General features: G+C 35.2%; 1 protein-coding gene across 1 annotated transcript in view; it reads left to right on the forward strand.

Annotated features, from left to right (window-relative positions):
- Positions 1-2,640: 2,640 nt before the first annotated feature.
- Positions 2,641-19,501, forward strand: part of LOC125666608 (pregnancy zone protein-like) — a 64,232-nt gene continuing 47,371 nt past the window's right edge. Inside the window, exons 1-11 of the mRNA XM_056151733.1 lie at positions 2,641-3,104; positions 7,230-7,390; positions 7,638-7,874; positions 8,922-8,980; positions 10,784-10,856; positions 12,620-12,736; positions 13,824-13,908; positions 16,036-16,162; positions 16,455-16,569; positions 17,536-17,651; positions 18,788-18,964. Of these exons, the coding sequence (XP_056007708.1) occupies positions 3,046-3,104; positions 7,230-7,390; positions 7,638-7,874; positions 8,922-8,980; positions 10,784-10,856; positions 12,620-12,736; positions 13,824-13,908; positions 16,036-16,162; positions 16,455-16,569; positions 17,536-17,651; positions 18,788-18,964 (1,326 nt within the window). The 5' untranslated portion in view covers positions 2,641-3,045. The remainder of the gene's footprint in view (positions 3,105-7,229; positions 7,391-7,637; positions 7,875-8,921; positions 8,981-10,783; positions 10,857-12,619; positions 12,737-13,823; positions 13,909-16,035; positions 16,163-16,454; positions 16,570-17,535; positions 17,652-18,787; positions 18,965-19,501) is intronic.

Here is a 19,501-nt window from a genome sequence, read left to right on the forward strand (position 1 = left end):
CACGGTATGCTATCTGCATTTTTAATGACATCATTAACCTTTAACATTAATGACATCAGGATATAGGGCTCACGGTGGGAATGACCGGTTGACAGGGGATGCTTACTCCTCCTAGGCACCTGATCCCACCTCTGGTGTGTCCAGGGGTCCGTGTTTGCCCAACTCTCTATTTTGTATTGCTTACAGGAGTTATGAGATTGATCACTGTTCGTTATCGTCACCTTTCATCATACATAGCTCTACTGCCTTCGTCAAATAATTCTTTGAAAGTTAGGTTGTATGAACCACTTTCACTAAAAATAACATCCAAATATTTGAAACTATCAACTACATGTATTTTAAGAATTTCATTGTTTTAATTTTGGACTTATTACTGTTGATGTTTTATATTAATGGAGTACCTGTCTCATGAGGGATATTTTACGTTAGTATTTCATATTTTGGTATACCGCAAGTGTATTATATTTGCATTTAAGATAGAAAGAAATGTTTCAGTTTTCGTTGGATCTGTTGCGATAGGAATCAAGGCGGCTCTTTTCAAATTTGTAGAAAACACATCCAGGAAGATCTTGGAAAATTTGCCCAAGAAATTGTTTTGTCGCTCTCCTTTATGTACAAACCGTTACACGTCAGGTACATACCGCTATAGAGACTCAATGTTATGGCCTCCATTGGACATTTTTGTTGCTTTGGTTCGACACTGTTACTGGTTTCAGAGTAATACAGGAAATAAAACAGACTCAGCCCCTCCACTCTGCCCTAAACATCCCTACTTTATGACACATCTCTCCCCAATGTGCATATATCAAGAAGGAAAATGATGTCCACGCATACAGTATTATCATCAACTTGTCAATATAGAAATAGAGATCACATACATTTGTATCTTTATTTCATGATATCTGCCAAATGATAAAATGGAATATAAAATTGTATCAGATCAGACCGGGCGACAGGGGGTGCTTACTCCTCCTAGGCACCTGATCCCACCTCTGGTGTGTCCAGGGGTCCGTGATTGCCCAACTATCTATTTTGTATTGCTTGTGGGAGTTATGAGATTGATCACTGTTCGTGTCATAATGGCTGTAAATGCGTGGTGTTGTGGTCTGTTAAAGTGCGCCAGTTATGGCCCAATCACTTCCGACTTCAGCACTTAGGGTTTCTGTTAGGGTTACCTCTCCCTTAGCCTTTCTCATAAATGGGTATCCACAAGGCAGCGGAGCTATTTGACCCATAGCTGGGACAAGGCTGATGAGTGCTAGGGCATATCCACACGCCGGTGGGCCTACACACTGCATCTCTGGGGCCCTTGCTGCTCCGAGATCCCCTTTCAATTTAGCCTGAGATACTAGATTCCAGTTGACGTACATTGCCACGGGGAGGCATTGAAAGGAGTCTTGGTAGTGTAGAGGCTTTGTACTGGCAAGGCAAGATTTACGCACTCGACTCACCATTTCACCTACAAGTAGGCTAGCCAGCGGCAGCAGTAGATCTACAATTTTGATCCCCGCCACACTAGACGCATTTCACTACCCTGTGGTGAGACACCACCAACACACCAACACACTGTTCGTTATCTTCAACTTTCATATAGATTAACTGAGGATGTGTGACAATATTAAGCCTGAATGACGATGGACTGGAACACACTCCAGCCCATCACCTTGAAAATAGTTTTGATAGAACATTGTTGTTTTTCATTGAAAAATAAACAACTTTGGTCTTGAATGAATTTGAGTGACCACTTTCAAAATATGTGAATCATGATTAAGGTTATATTCAATATCTAACAAATAGTCTACACATTAATAGCATATTTACAGCAACATCATTAACGTAAATTAAAAATAGTAAAGGTCCTAAATCAAAACCCTGGTACACACCAGCAAATACATCAAGTTGTGACGATAAAAGGTCCTTATATATTACTTTTCGTAATATGTGACATAAATAGCTTCTAAACCTTTGTAAAAGATTGCCAGATACACCATGAGTTTGTAGTTTAAAAATGAGAGCATCATGTCATGCTCTGAAATGCTTTTAATAGGTCACATAATATCATACAAGAATTTCCTTCGTCAATACTTTAAACGCTAGTATGGTATGTTTCTAATAAATGATAAACTGTAGAATATTCTGGTAAGAAATTTAAACCGTCTTGATATCTATAAGAAATCATTACTATGATGATAATTATATACATGATTTTACTGGCATGTGATAACAATACGACAGTCCTATACTTAAATACCATTGACGGGTCTTCCTTTTTGAAAAGAGGAATGACGTGAGCAATTTTCCAAAAAAGATGGAAACACAATTTCTCACAATGACCTGTTGAATAACATTGTAGTAAGTTATTTATATACCTGTATATCTCTTTGATTCTGTGTGGAAATAATTTCGCGGAAATTGTGTGATAGTGGAGCATTAAAGAAGTCTACATTTTTAAATTTATACAATTATTATGATTACTATGATTATTTTGTCGGAGTATTCGCTAACGTTATCTAAACTCCAATTAACAAGTTTGGACCTGAAAGTGCTGTAGGACCTTACCAGGAACTCGGAGGCCTATAAATACAGCAAAAATGATAATTACAAGCATGTATTTCAATCCATATCGTTCAAGATCAGTGAGCTGGAAATCTGTGCGTCTCATAGCGCGTATTTGATTTGACAAATAGATCAGAACACCGCCTCCCAAACAATTTCTGTCTTTACGGATTATAGAATTAAGGCTGTCGAGGAGTGCTTTTTAATCGTGTTCGATCGGTTTTCTTGATGTGATATACTCTTCAAACCACCGCCTAAACCAAGTAATAATTAATCTACTCTTTTAAGAAAACATTATATAATTTCACGGAATTCACAGTGAGGCCATACTGATAATGATCCATACAGATTTATCTTTGTTCTTTGGTAATATTAAGTACACGACGATGTCTTTGATCCGCGCCGCTGTTACAACAGCGCGTTATTGCCCCCATGGATTAGTACTTTAAGTGAGGAAGACGGGCCAGTCATTTCTCCTGCAGACTTACAATGGTTCACGCGTACTGGCTTTGTGTCCTATACTGTCTTAGTGTAGTGCACAGTTTTCCGTAAGTACTTTTGCACCTTTTTGATTTATACACCATGTTACATTTTTGTCGTTTAGGCTATAACAATTTGATGGTACCACATTGTGCCGGCTAATCATAAATCGGTTGAATCTGTAAGGTGTTGTACGAGATGAAATACTCAATAGTACTTAAGAATACACTCATACAGCGTATACTAAATGTTTCTATTGTCATTATGAATTGATCAGATGCACTGGTGACGAAGCTACCATGTAATACACACAAGTATATATTCAAATCCCCGTACGCTTTTACATTTAAAGATTGTTTATTCTAAATTTAGTCCAAAGACCATCCTCATCCCTTTGGAAGATTTGTGAAATAATATTTTTTTTTTGCTCGTCAAATTTTTTAGAGAAGTTAAAACTTCTACTCTGGTTGCTCCATCCCCTTTTGAAAACAATATGATTTTAACATGCGTATATCATCATTGTTTTTTTTTTTAATTCAAACTGGTTGTGCCCACTCCCCCCACCACCATTTTTCAAGGTGAAGTAACGCCGTTGAAATAATTTGTTCCATATAATGAAGAAGAATAAGGACTTTTTCCGACTGTACTCTGTAATTTTGTATATACACATCTCTTGTTCTAGTGTGACTGCTTTGTGTAAGAGGATCATCTTCAGACTTATTGACCGTTGATTCATATATTAGTACATGAAGTTTTTTAGCACACTTTGTACTATTGCGATAGGAGAGGTTGTTCTCAGTTTTAAGAACTTTTGTTATAACATTTAACCAATAAGATATTTACATACCAAAATCAAAACAAGTATATCAGGTGACAGTTTACAGAGGTTGTTGTGGGAATTCTAAAGGTTCGCCCCAAAATGACATCCAAGGGATGTAACTTTTGAAACGTACGATTATCCATATTCATTAGTACTTTAAAATTCTGTGACATTTTAAGGCTTGATTTTAATGGATGAAATTTTATACCCCCTTATTAAAAACTGTTGTTAATTAGATAACACTGGTATTGATAAATCACTAATATAAATTCTACTTTTATTTGCAATAAAAAAACCAAAACTTCAATATCATATTTACTAAACATTCTGATACCGTTGGATAGGTACTCAGTACCCTTGCATGTCGTAAGAGGCTACTAGGTGGGCGGTCCTTCGGATGCGACCGCTAAGACGAACGAGGCCCCGTGTGTGGTACATTTAAAAACCCCTCCCTGCTCAAAGGCTGTAAGCGCCGAGCAATGATACCATAGGCCTAAATTTTGCAGCCCTTCACTGGCAATGGTGACGTCTCCGTATGAGTGAAAAATCTCAACATGATAAGGAATAATGGCTTTTGAATGTCAGAACGCTGTAGATGTACCACAGAATTTCGATGAATTTAAAAAAGTTGTCATGTGCAAATTAAGTACATTTTGGGACGGTATACATTAAAGATTCTAGAAAGGTCAATATGACTCAGCCTGGAATTTAACAAAGTAGACCACATTCACTTAACAGAGATTAATACGACGGAAAATTACCACTTATAATTGGGTGACGCAAGTAGTATATTTTTACGAGCAGATTTTCCTACTTGTCAAATGTTGAGAGGGCTGTGTGATACGAGCTTTATATTTGAAGTGTTTCTCAACAAGTATTCATATTTCTAAACAATAATAATCGTGTGGTTTGGGGCGGATTTATTAACACATTAATGTCAAGTTGCGGGTCGATCGTGTTACTACAGCTGTTATATGAAAAATTCCATTTGAATCATCCTTGCCGGCATTGTGATTGCCAGATTTGGGGTGTATTCGATGATGATCTGCCTGGGAGTACACGTGGTCTGCTGATTGAGTACACGTGGTCCGCTTTCTAAGATCACGGGTTCCCGGGTATAGCGTATCATTGTCTTCCTCTCCCTGCTTAACTAATATCCTATGGAGAGCCAAATTAACATAACATCAAATAAATTGAAGATATCTTTACTTATTTGACGATATCAATTCAATTATTGCACGCATTAAGGTATTTCATGTATAATGAAAGGATAATGAACAATTTTGAAGGATTTAGATCAGCATAAAAGTTTATTGTTAAATAATGATGAAAGTGAAGCAGATGAAATTCACATGACTGGTAAACGATTAGAAGCTAACCTTTTTGCACTTACGACGTTTTGGAAGAGTTGTCTGCAATTTGTAAAAATAAGAAAAATCTAATTTTCTAAAAATATGTGTGGTCAATACTTCATTTTATATCATATTTTCATAAAAAGAAAGTGTATGCAACTCTCTACCAAGAGATTAGTATAAAGATATATAATTTGTTTTTAAAATATTGTAATCAAACATACTTTTCCCATATACCTCAATGTAAAATTCTAGGTGAAATAAATCAAGCAGTAAACAAAATTTTGAAAATTCCTATGGTGGATTATTTTTATTTGACGAACCCTTCAAAATCATACCATGATTACAAATATTTCACCATTTAAGTTTCTTCAAAGCATGCATATGATTCCCGGAGATAGAGTGGGGCCACAATAGAGGACCATGGAGGTAGGGTGGGGCCAAAATAGGGGATTAATGTTCTACATATACTGATACAGAAGAAGAATCTTTTAAGATATCTCTTGAATTAAATAAATAAGCTATGGACTTTCATAGTTTGTATATACATTAGTCACAGCAAGACCTTTCACGTGATGCAGTGGTGGATGATCTTGTGACCTTGACCTGGAAGTTCGACATATTTTCTATTCAATAATTGACCAAATCAATATTTTCTGATTAATTATTTAACGTAACTACAGATCTTTTATATTGTGTACATATACTTCATATGGCCAAACCTTTCATATCATATCATGGCTTTTGACTTTCTGACCTTGTACTCAAAGTTTGGCATACTTGAAAAAAAAAAACATAAGCTATTAAATATATCTGGAACTATTTCAGGTAAGGTTTCATATTGTATATACTGCAGTGGATTCTTGACCTTGTAATTCTTTGAAGTTGGAACTTGTTACGTTGACTTTGGAGTGTGACCCACTTTTTGAAATTCTTACCTATTCAATATCTTTTGAACTATTTTTAAAGTCTACTAGGGCTTTCATATTTTGTATATAATATCACTTTAAATTATGACCTTTGACCTTGTGACCTTATAGTTTAACCTACTTAAATATCTTCGGACTATTGAGGCATATCCGTGTTATGTGAATTCAGTTTCAGATATGTCGATATGCTTTAGGACTAGGTTGGGTCACAATATCTGGGTTGAATTTTTTTTTATGGGAATAAAGATTGATAAAAAAAATCTTCAAGTTATCACAACTCCTGAAGAACGGAAAGGCCAATGTTACTCAGGTGAGGGATGTGGCCCATGGGCCTCTTTTTAAAAATTGTCGATATGTTGACACACGTGAAGGGACGAGAGAGAGAGAGAGAGAGAGAGAGAGAGAGAAGCGGATCGAGCATTTCGAGATATATACGTCCGAGTTATTTCCCGTTGGAGAACTCTCATATACATAATAAGGCGCAAAATAATTTGTTTATATGCGGGAGTGAGACAAATACATGTATGCAAGTGAATCTGTTCAGTAAGTTTCCCATACGAATTTCATCACCGAATTTGACTGATACACAAACTAGAAGTGAATGATAAGTATTCCGGGAGTATTTTAATTTGAAGATTCCGGAACTCGGTGTTCACAATACCTTCTTCAATGCAAACTACGAGGCATCTTTTGAAATTGAAGTGCTATAGTATGTGCTGTACATATGGATATTTTTTATCCATTTTATTTGTATGTATTAACACCATCAATGCTTAAAATGTCTATGTTTAACCGAAATTTTGTATAAAAATTTAGCATTTTGGCCAAGAAATTGAATAATGCAAAAATTTGATACAATTCCTATATATAAACCCCACTTTTGAAAGCTCGGTTTTCAATTTTAAGACAAGACCATATGTTGTTTTAGATTATATGAAAAATTTGAACAAGTCCAAAGAAGTAGAGACACAAAAAGAAATGGCGATTTTAATATATATATTTATAAGTAACAGTGCACTAAAAATAATAGGAAGAATGTAAAGTTCAGACAAATGATGACGTTAATTTTTTGCTTGGTGTGCAAACTTTCAGAGACTTTCTGGTTACGCTGCCAGACTGGATCTATAAGGGAGAGGAGTTCGATTTCTGTGTGTCCTTTCCTGGTAATACCTACGATGGGGTCGTTGATGTTACCATGACGATGAATTCCAAAGACTCCAAGATTGAATATCCCACGGAAACATTCCTCAGTGGTATATAGAGAAACTGCTTACTTGCATAGTTAAACAATTAAATGAAATGAAATGGCAGTATATCTGTAAATTACCAAAATAAAACACTATAATTAAGATCAATAGCTAAAGTTGGGGTTTTTTGTTTGTTTGTTTTTTTTTTATTTGGTTTTATTTGATTTGGTTAAAAAATATTTCACACATTAGAAATTGTGCTTTTATCTAGAATATTATATATGCATCTTATTATTCACTGTGAACATTACAGTGTCTGATGCCATCCGTTGCCAAAAACTCCGTGCCCCGAAACAAAATGGGCGATGGGCGTATAACGTTACTCTGTATGGACATGGAACATACGGTCAGGTCGTCCCCCCGTGGTTCCCCACCATGAACAATCACACCGCCACCTATATTCAGAAAGTCCGGGTGAGATCTCGGCGACAGGATCGGGATGTCACATTAATACAGACAGACAAGCCTATTTATAAGCCAGGGCAGACAGGTGAACAATTCTGTTAGACATGCAATACGTGTATATATCAAACAAGTGAACAATTCTGTTAGACATGCAATACGTGTATATATCAAACAGGTGAATAATTCTGTTAGACATGCAATACGTGTATATATTAAACAGATGAACAATTCTGTTGGACATGCAATACGTGTATATATTAAACAGATGGACAATTCTGTTAGACATGCAATACGTGTATATATTAAACAGGTGAACAATTCTATTAGACATGCAATACGTGTATATATTAAACAGGTGAACAATTCTATTAGACATGCAATACGTGTATATATTACACAGATGGACAATTCTGTTAGACATGCAATACGTGTATATATTAAACAGGTGAACAATTCTATTAGACATGCAATACGTGTATATATTACACAGATGGACAATTCTGTTAGACATGCAATACGTGTATATATTACACAGATGGACAATTCTGTTAGACATGCAATACATGTATATATCAAACAAGTGATATCATGATGTACCTTTACTTACCTGAATTATTATATCTTCCAGATACTAAATTAATTAATAGTACACAGAGGATAATGAAATAATTATATTTACAGTGTTTATGTTGTATTAGATGCAATCTGATACAGTGTAAACCCAGTAAAATTAGCACCTTCATCTCTCATGCATGTTTTTTATTTTTATTTGATAAAATCATTTCTGACATATCTACAATGTGTATTATATACCTTAGATTGTTTGTATAATAGACGATGTGAGACAATGAAAGCATGGTGGTATTTGTGGCTAATTGTATTCGGCCCACCTGGGCGTTCCAATTAGCCGGTGATTTCTGCACCACGATTATGCAAATTATCAAATGCTTCATTTTTATACCACCATAATACAAATTTATTTCTTAAACTTTTACATGTATATCAATATTTTTTTAAAAAGTGGGTATGATAGTGATTGCTTAAAATTATTGTTTTAAAAAGTATATGTTTATATGAATACCGCTCATAATGTCTTGCTATGAATTCTCATCAGACTGCTTTATTTTTACAGTGAAATTACGAATTCTGCGTTTGAAGGCAGAAGAAAATTTACTACCAGACACGGACAAGGTTGGTTGCCCTGACCTTAGGTCAAAATAAAATATATGTGTGTTTCCTATTTCACTCCCTCCAAAAATTAGGTAGGGTAGGTATAGGTATAAAAGTTCATATTTTATTGAAATATTTCATTTGAAGTTTTTGATACACTTTGAATACATGTCTATAATATACATTGAAATTAATTTTCAAAATGTAAATAATAATAATAATACCATATTTATGTAGCACCCTTTTCATACACTATGTACGCTCAAAGGTGCTTTACAAATGTAATGTACATTATTACCCCAGCAGACCTTATATCAATCTAGAACTTTCTCAGCCTCCTAGGAAGCATACAGTGCAAGCTGCCATTACAAGCGCTAGAGCACTAACATTCTAACAATATCTTTCACTGTCTATAGCCAGGTACCCCTTTTACACTTGGGTGGAGTGAGGAAATTCATGTAAAGTGCCTTTCCCAAGGACACAACGTCAGCCCTAAGAAACGTCAGAAACTCAAACATACAAAAATTCCTGTTTAAAAATTGCAGATTTTTATTTTATTTATATATATTGTCAATAAAATCTCTAAAGAATTCAACACTGAAAATTTCCTATATCCCAAAATGTCAAAGATTTTTCCCAAATCAAAATGACATAATTTAGGTAGCTTTTAAAATCAGGGTGAAAAACACTGCGGACTAATGTGGTATTTTACAGGACGACTGGAAATGACAATCTGATTAAAATGCAGATCTCTCAAATAGCGCCATTCTAATCAGATTGCTAAAAATGAATACAAATAAGCAAAAAAAAAAATTAAATATGATTTTCTATCTAGCCCTTGTGTGTGTTCTCTACCAATAAAATTTAATGGTCTTTAATTAAAGGTGGATTATCCTGAAATTGTTTATAATACTCCCCTTGTAGTCTGTACAGAGAGTAGCAATGACATATTTCAATTTAACACAATAATTTAATAATTTAACATTTACATATTGGCAAAAAAAAAAAAATTCTACATATTTGTCCCCCTCCTTTTTTTGTTGTTGTAATGATCAATGAAAATCCATTCACAATTCCCAGAATGAATAAAGTTGATCACAATCATTTGGTGTTAAATGTTTTTATAGGTCCACATTCACAATGATGAATTTCGGTAATTTTTATCGCCACGTGCGTGCATGCTGAATTCACCCTTCAACTCGAGATCCGTCACTGCTTTGGTGTGTCTTGTGATGTTACAACGTAGACCGTGGCATCACGTGTCTTATCATCTGATGGGAATACATTTCCATACCTATCACATGTATTGTGTAGGGGAAGACAAGATTGGTTAAAAATGAGATAGTTTAGGTAAATTCATAAGAGATGTGACTTTGCAAGATCTCTGTGATTTTTGATGAGGGACTTCTGGGATTGTGATAATTCATGTTTGTTTTTTAGACGCATTTGCAGCTTCAGTTCAGATTTTCTTATACCGGCAGAAGGCCAATCTCTAAAGCTTACAAAAAGCATGAAACGATTACATGAATCGAAAGAGGGATGAGATAGAATGGGAATTCACACATTTCAGAGAAATTATTGCCACCAAAAAAAAATTATCAAAGGGGGGAGGGGGTAGTAATATCCATACTTCATGAATTAGATAGCTCATTAGAGCTCGCAGTGCCAGTGGTAGTCGCATGTTACCTGTTTACTTGTAGTAACAAACATTTATTTACAGATTAAATGGGTGTACGTGGAGAATCCCTATAATAACGAACATTTATTTACAGATTAAATGGGTGTACGTGGAGAATTCCTATAATAACGAACATTTATTTACAGATTAAATGGGTGTACGTGGAGAATCCCAGCAATATTCGTGTCATGCAGTGGAAGGATGTTTCTACAACCAAAGGTATTTGTTCATATTAAAAGCATATCTATGATTGACTGACATGTACAGGCATTAGATTGGTAGTTTTCTGTACGGCGTAATGTAGCATATTTAGCTCGCCTTAGTCCTGAGCTGAAAGTCCTATCATCCTTTTCTGTTGTCTGTCTGTGCATCCGTAAACTTTTTACATTTTCGACTTCTTCTCTAAAACCGCAGGGCCATTTTCAAGCAAACAATGGCACAATTGAGCATCCTTAGATTAAGGACATTCAAGTTTTTATTAGCTCACCTGAGTTGAAGGTACTAAACTTGGTACAAAGCATCCTTGGGTAAAGGGGATTCATTTGAGTTTGTTCAAAGGAAGGGCCGTGCCCCCTTCAAAAAGGAGATAATCATAAAAATGCAAAAAAAAGGATGGAGTCATTAATCTTCTCAAGAACCACTGGGTCAGAAAAGCTAAAATTTACGGGAAAGTTTTCTGACATAGTGGAGATTCAAGTTTGTCAAAATCATGAGCCCGGGGGGTAGGGTAGGGTCACAATAGCGAATCGCAGTTTTACATGTACATGCAAACTTTAGAAATCTTCTTCTCAAGAATCAAGGGGCCATAAGAATGGAGATTTAAGTGAAAGTTTCCTGATACAGAGTAGAATCAAATTTGTTCAGATCAGGTCCCCAGAGTGTAGGGTGGAGCCACATTAGGGGATCAAAGTTTTACATGCTGATATATAGAAAAATCTTCTCCAGAACCACTGGGCCAATTTCAATCAAACAAATGAAGCACCACACCCCTTTCAAAGGGGAGATAATCACAAAAATGCAAGAATAGGGTGGGGCCACAATAGCTAGGGGATCAATGTTTTATATGTGAATGTATTGGGAACCAAAGTTGGAACAAAGCATGCATCCTTAGATGAAATTTCTTAATATGAAAGGCCATACCCGTCTACATGATCACATGATAATTAATGAATTTGTCATCAAGTTTATCGTAAGGAGTAATGTCAATTTCTAAAATTTTACATAATTTTCAAGGTCTTGTCTTCCAATTTAAAATGCAACTTGAAAAAGTGGGGGTTGGGGATCAAATTTTTGAATTATTGGCGAAAATACTGAATTTTTATACAAAATTTCGAATAAATTAATTAAAACTTTTTTAAGAATCGGTGTACTGTTTGGAAAAAAATATATCAACCAAGTTAATAAATTACAACATTTGACCTAGTTCCAAGTCTCAACTACCTGTATCATAAATTATAAAACTGAAATACACGTATAAGGGTATAAAAATAGACGATACATTGGATGACACAGAAACTGTAATATCATGCAGAATTAGAACTTTTTGATTAGTGAATCCTTCCGCCCCAAAATATAGTCCCTTTCAAACCCTTTCAAAATTTGAATTGATACAAAAAATTTCAACTGGATAGGGTTCAGCAATAGATGTGTGATATATTTGCACCAATGGGATCAGTATTGAACCAGTGAATACTTAGTTGTAGCATCTTGCACAGTTGTACTCAAAAGCTCAGGAACCAACTTCCTTAAGTTTGATAATTAATGAGTCGTTACATTGAAAAGTTTTTTTCTGAACCAAGCTGCTTGTATAATGATAGTTTTGCTCAAGCTTGTTTTTTGCTAGGAACTGCTGCTCAGGTGAGCAATGAGGCCCATGGGCCTCTTGTCAGTTATGTTAAGAGATTTTGTGCACTTGTGATAACCATGACGATATATAGATATAATAATTGAATGGTTTATTTCGTTTGATGCTATGATGTTAGGAATTGCGAGTCTTGAGATGTTGCTGTCAGACGACCCACCCCTGGGAACATGGATGATCAAAGCCATATACAAAGACAACAAGGAATACAAGAATACATTCTCCGTAGCGGAATATGGTAAGTTTGGCTCTGTCAAACAAAATAAGCATCCAACTGCCTTCATCACGATCTAGTTGCACAAAGACTCTATTGGAATGTAATACAGTGGAACTTCAGTATTTCGAACATCAGTATCTCGAATACCATGGGTATATCGAAATGAATTAGAAGTCCCAGCCACATTTTCTTTATGTATTTTAAACTCTGAGTCAATATCTCGAATCCATGGATATATCAATTGGTTTTTCTCGGCCCCATTGCGTTCAAGATAACAAAGTTTGACTGTAGTTAACTTAAAGGCAAGTTAAATATCAGTGAAATTGAGCTCACGTTTGTGCATGTGGGTTCAGTGTGTGTAATTAGCAGGGACAAAATGAGTGGCCGTTACAAAATTACACGGACTAATTAATAAGTATCATAATGACTGACCGTAATTATACTGAGTAATTAGCAAGGACAATATTCGTGACCATGATTATGTCTCCCCTCTTTCAGGGGGGGACATCTTGTTTTTGTACTTTCTGTTTGTCTGTCCGTCCGTCTGTCTGTCACAAAATCTAGTGAACACTTTTCCACCTATATGGCTTATTGAATAGACTTGAAACTTTGTACAAGGCTTCATTGCCATTTGTAGATGTGCATATTGTCGGGACAGGAGGATCCAACTATTTTCCTAAAAGTTCTAGTGGATCTAAGAGGGGTGGAGGACGTAAGATAGCTTATGAACACTTCTCCTCCTATATGGCTTATCCAATAGACTTGAAATTTTGTATGATACTTCAATGCCATTTACAAATGTGCACCTTTCAGGGACAGGGGGATCCAATTGTTGTCCTTGAAGTTATAGTGGATCTGAGGGGTGGAGGGTGTAAAATAGTTTGTGAACACTTCTCCTATATGGCTTATTCGAGTTCATAATGTCTATGTTCCTGCTCATGCTTTGTCCTCCATACCATGCAATACATTAAAGGGAGGAGGTTTCATTTGGAGCACTTCCAATCTGGGGAGCTGGGGAGACATTCGTTTTTCATAAAAACAATTTCTAGTTTCACCGAGTATTTAGCAAGTATCATAATGGGTGACCATGGCTAAAATCTTATTGTAGTTTTACCCAAGTATGAAGTGACCATCACACCTCCTGCCTACCTGCTGACCACATCTCCAACCATCGAAGCCAAAGTGTGCGCAAAGTAAGTCATGACCACGTTATTGTAAACTTCCTCATTATCATTGATAGTATTTTATAGATCCTATTATCATATCTGAAGAACCTATGTTGCTAGTAGTCCCAGTTTTAAAGTTATACCTAATTTCATCTTTACCATCAAAGTTCAAGGTCACTGTGGAGTCCCTTGACCTTGATACTAGTTTGTAGGTCCTGTTACATGTATCCTCTTAACATTTCTGAAGACCCCAGGACTCTATCATATTTGTCAAGTTATATCTGTTTAATTTTGGAAATTCTATATTATACACCCCCATTTGACCCCCCCCCCCCCCCCCCCCCCATGTACCCTAACCTCCTTCAATCTGAAAACAAAAACATTTCTACAGAACTAGATACATTATATCCCTGTGTTCTTGTGTTATACTTTCATCAACGGTTACTTAGAACAGTTGCAGATATTTTTAGGCATCAGAAAGAAGATTGATTGATTGAATATTGTTTAACGTCCCTCTCGAGAATATTTCACTCATATGGAGATGTCACCAAGACCGGTGAAGGGCTGCAAAATTTAGGCCTGTGCTCAGCACTTATGGCATTGAGCAGGGAAGGATCTTTATCGTTCCAAACCTGCTGTGACATGGGACCTCGGTTTTTGCGGTCTCATCCGAAGGACCGCCCCATTTAGTCGCCTCTTACAACAAGCTAGGGGGTACTGAGGACCTATTCTAACCCAGATCCCCACAGGATTGTGAGAAAAAAGAAGTGGAAGAATAAGAATGATAAGAATTGAGCAAAAACTATAAGTCTGGTTATAGAATAGTTAATTAGGAATAATAAATTTTCCAATGAAAACGAATGAGTATACTCGTAAGGGTATGTGAAATTTACCCACAATAAATTACCAGACGTACGAAAAATAAATAAGTATACTGAAATAATAAGAGAATCTAGTTATGACTCGAACAAAGTTTCCATTCATTGTGAATGGAATTGTGAACACTTCATACACTCAAACTAATATAGGGGAAGGCTAAATATAAAGACTGAGATATTCTAAATATAAAGAATGCTTAGAACTCTGAGAAATATTAAGGTTATAGGGGTATCTAATTAAAGTAAATTGACTCTGCGAAGGGATCTACATTTTTTAAGGAAAAATCTAATTTCTGAAGACTATTTCCAAACACTACATCATGTTGAAAACCCTACTCCATGTAAAAGAAAAGAATATTAATGATTCAAAGTTCTTGTGAAAAGAACAAACTTTAAGTTAGATCTCTACCCTAGCAGTGTGAGTAAACTGCGGGTGCAGCTCATTATATATAGGGATGACGATTATACCATGCAATAGGCTACTAAATATAAGCACACTATCTGATAAGCCGGAGCTAAGTCTTTTAGCCAATGAAATTGCATTAAAACAAAATATGTTCAAGAAGAGTATGTGGCAAAATGGGGAATATAACGAATTACATAAAACAGTAAAAGGTAAACATGTGAAACATTGAAATACTGATGTTACATAATCTGAATTGTCTGGAAGTTCTAAAATAAATAGGAAGTGTTTTTGACATAAACGACATGTTTTTTTAAATATCAGTTTCATACAAGACATGTTGTATATGTAGTAACTATAAGCAATTCAAGGCTAAAGTCTCCATCAAAATTAACCACCACGGTGGTTTAGAGGTAGAGCGTTTGCCCTGCATGCAGAAGGTCAGGGTTCGAATCCCAGCCGTGATAGACCTAAGTTACTAAAACAGGTAGTACGTGACAGTTCCATCGCTAAACGCTCTGCATCAGATGTCACGGGTCCTTGAAGTTAACCATAAAACGGATGTCCCGTGTCACAGTGTGGCACACTAGAGATTCTTCCCTGATCAAAGGCCATAAGCGCCGAGCATAGGCTTAAAGAAGCCCTTCATTGGGATTGGTGACATCTCATATGAGTGAAAAATTCTCGAGAGGGACTTTTAACACAAGATACAATCAATCATCCATATCAAAATTGTCAAGCTCTCGTGCTTAGAATTCTTCTCTCCTGTAATTACACGTACAGCAATAATTTAAATTTATAATTCTATTGTAAAACTGCATAAAACACACTGTAAAGGTAAACAACACACTGGAGAATCTGTACCCATTTCAGGTATACCTATGGAAAACCAGTGAGAGGCCAATTAGTCGTGACAATCTGTTATAAATCCAATTATTTCTTCTTTGGATACCGCCGGAGAGCCCGATCTGAGAGACCATGCAGTGAGAGGCTATTGGAGGTGTGTCAAAATTTATTTCATCCCAAAGTACTTATTACCTTTCATATGTTTACCCATGTTACAATCCTGCAAAAACAATGTTTGCATTTCTAATTTTATACTGTTTCATTATGACCTCATACTATGGTGACATATGATTTAATTTGCAATTCAACAACATTGTCTTATCGTAATTGATATGAAATACCATTCCATATCGGCTACATCCACATACAGGTATATCAATATAAGTAATAGAATATAAATATTAATGAATTTCATTGGGTAATGTAATGTTAATGTTCATGAACAGATAAATGGTTGCACTATGGTGTCCTTGAATTCGTCAGAATTATATCTTAACTCCAAGCAATATAACATTTGGGGGAAGCTGAAAATCAATGCCACGGTGACGGAGGCCGGAACGGGTATGTATTACGTGTAAAACTTAAACTGAAATAATGATAACCATTTTTACAACCTATTTGAAAAAAATTAATTCTTTATATGCAGATTTCAAAATGCGTTAAATAGGGCTCGGTGCTTAGTGATTTTTTTTTCACAGTGTGTCAGACATTGGGTCTGGCATAAATCGATCGATTTTATAGTATATATCATCATGTACGAGTATTTATAGGCATATGTCTATCTTTTATCTCAAAAATGACATCACAATATTTTCCAAGAAGAACTCCAAAAAACAAATTTGTAGTATTAATTATGAGTTATCTATAGCTGCAGTGCTTTGAAATTGAAATCATTTTGACGTTTTAGCCCTTTATAAAATGTTTATCTGGAGGACAATATATTAAACTGGAACCCCGCTGATTGGTGGTTACACACAAACATAAGAGATGCAAAGTCAACAGGGTACCAGTTTAGGCAAATGAGAACCGGGAATTATTTTGTAATTACTATCGTATCCAATGTGTGTGTAAACATTCTGAAGAACTTTTTGTGATTTTCTAGTTATGATCTTTAATTTTGCCACCGTTTTAGAAAATGCAAAATTTTACCAATATCTTAGACCCTATGCCTTTAAGGAGAGCCATTGTTAACCTACAGTTAAACTTCTGTATCTCGAACATGGATATCTTGAATACTATGGATATGTCGAAGTGATTTGGAAGTCCCAACCACTTATTCTTTAAGTATTTTTCCCTCGATATCTTGAATCCTCAGGTATAGTTTTTTTTCTTGGTCCCATCGGGTTCAGGGTAGTAAGATTTGACTGTATTTTGAACCACATGCAGTTTTGAATTGGACAATTGGTCAGCTCGATCTATTAAGTCTTAAAATGAACTTTGAAAACATTCTTTATTGAACATACATATTTTTTGTTGGCATACAAAAGTAGGTGTCACAGTTTACAAATTATGATTATTTATGATTAGGAGTCGTGCTGTCTGGAGAATCGAGCGGGCCAAGCGTGACCACTGAGTCCTGTAAGCTGGAGATCACTGATGAAACAGATGGTTTCTTTAAACCAGTTTTCCCTTACCATGGAAAGGTATGGGTATCTTCATAACATTTCAGTAACATTTCAGTAATTGCCTTTCTAAAGCCACATGCTAAACTGTATTGCAAAGACGGTTTGATGTTTCATCAACTCTGTGGAACTGCCTCCCGCTGGATCTTTGTGTCGAGGGTTCATTAGCTGTTTTTAAAAACAAACTTAAGACATATCTTTTAAACTTGCATTTAATCTGTAAATCAGTATTTATAACAGATATTTAAAAAACATCTCAGTTATAGTATAATTTTATGTCTCTTCTATGTATATTTATTGTTCTTTGTTTTAGTTTGTTTTTAGTGTTTTACATGTAACGCGCTTTAGGGTAATTGTCTTAATTAGATAAAGTGCTACATAAATGTATATTGATAATGAATAATTTCTTATCGTCACAGTCTGTCATGGAATTTTTATTAACGAGGCTTTGTATACTTAATTATTGATGCCAATTTTTGTGAGATTATACACACTCTCAACTTTTTAAAGGGATTGCCTCACGATTTCCCCCCAAATTTTGTTTTTCACATCAAATAATTAAAATCTACTGTCTAAAATTAAGATTATACATTATCACAGAAGCTCATTTTAGAGAGTTTATTATTTGTTTTTTAAACAGTTGCGGTACGTATGTTACTGTTTTAAATGAAGTTTTCAAAAGAAATGGAGATCGATCTAAGTTTATTATATCTATTGCATCTCAAGTATTCTTTAGGTAAAATGTGTCATCTAAACGTTAAATTTGTGACTGTGCAAAATTAAGATGCTTTAAATTACAAAATTAACATTTGACTGGTCTGTTTGTAAACATAAAAAGACTCAAGTCTTTCATTTGTTTACATAACACAGAGTTATAAGGCTAAAATATTGTTCATATAGCCTTGCATTTTTAAGGGCGGAATTTTGGCTGTCAAGATCTAATGAGTTATATTTTTGATCATCAAAATTTCAACAACAACAAGAAAATACGTGAATTTAATGTTTATTATATCAAATATAACTATATGCATGGGGAAATTTACGTGCTTACTACGTGACTGCTTGTAATTAATGTAAATTTTCCCTGCACGTAAATTACCACTGTGCATTAAATGAGCATGCATTATTTCTAAAAGTCTCGATCGTGGTTTTCTCAGGTGACGGCGACAAATCCAGACGGTAGTCCAGCATCCGGAAAGAGAATCTTCATCCGAGCGCAAAGCTACCAGATGAATCGCTGGCGTCTTGCTCAGAATGTAACAACAGATGCCCATGGAATTGCTGAATTCAGCATTAAAGATTTACCGAAAAATATCACAACATTTTCCATCGAGGTAATTAAGTTATACGGAAGTCTCGTGTATTGGTAGTGCATTTTAAGACGTATATTTGTTGTTAAATTGCAGAAAACCATTTTTATTCACAGCCTGTGTTACAAAATATAGATTTGAATGGAATTTTAACATTTTTTACAATTAAATTTTTGTTTGTTAACTGAAAAACATCCAAGTACCTTGATCACTGCTCACATCTTTTGTGCTATTAAATTTGAGATGGATGCCTTAATTAATTTGTCTATCGAAAAATTATTCTTGTGTTGAAAGTTTTACATTACAGAGTATGAAAGTATTTAGATTTGTGAATACAAGAAATACAAGACAGAGCTGTAATGATTTTATTATCCACCACTTTGAAAAAGAGGAGGCATATTGTTTTGCACCTGTTGTCTGCTGAAAATCTAAAGAATCCTTTGCTTGACAGTTACCAAACTTGTTGCAGTGGGTGCCCCTAAAGAGTAGATGGCCCTCATTGGTTGCAAGATGAAAGGTTATGACTCGAATGGCTGCTTTAATTATGTCTCCTTTCTATCA

The sequence above is a fragment of the Ostrea edulis genome, chromosome 10 (genome assembly GCF_947568905.1).
Source record: "Ostrea edulis chromosome 10, xbOstEdul1.1, whole genome shotgun sequence".
In the NCBI taxonomy this organism is placed as follows: Eukaryota; Metazoa; Mollusca; class Bivalvia; order Ostreida; family Ostreidae; genus Ostrea; species Ostrea edulis.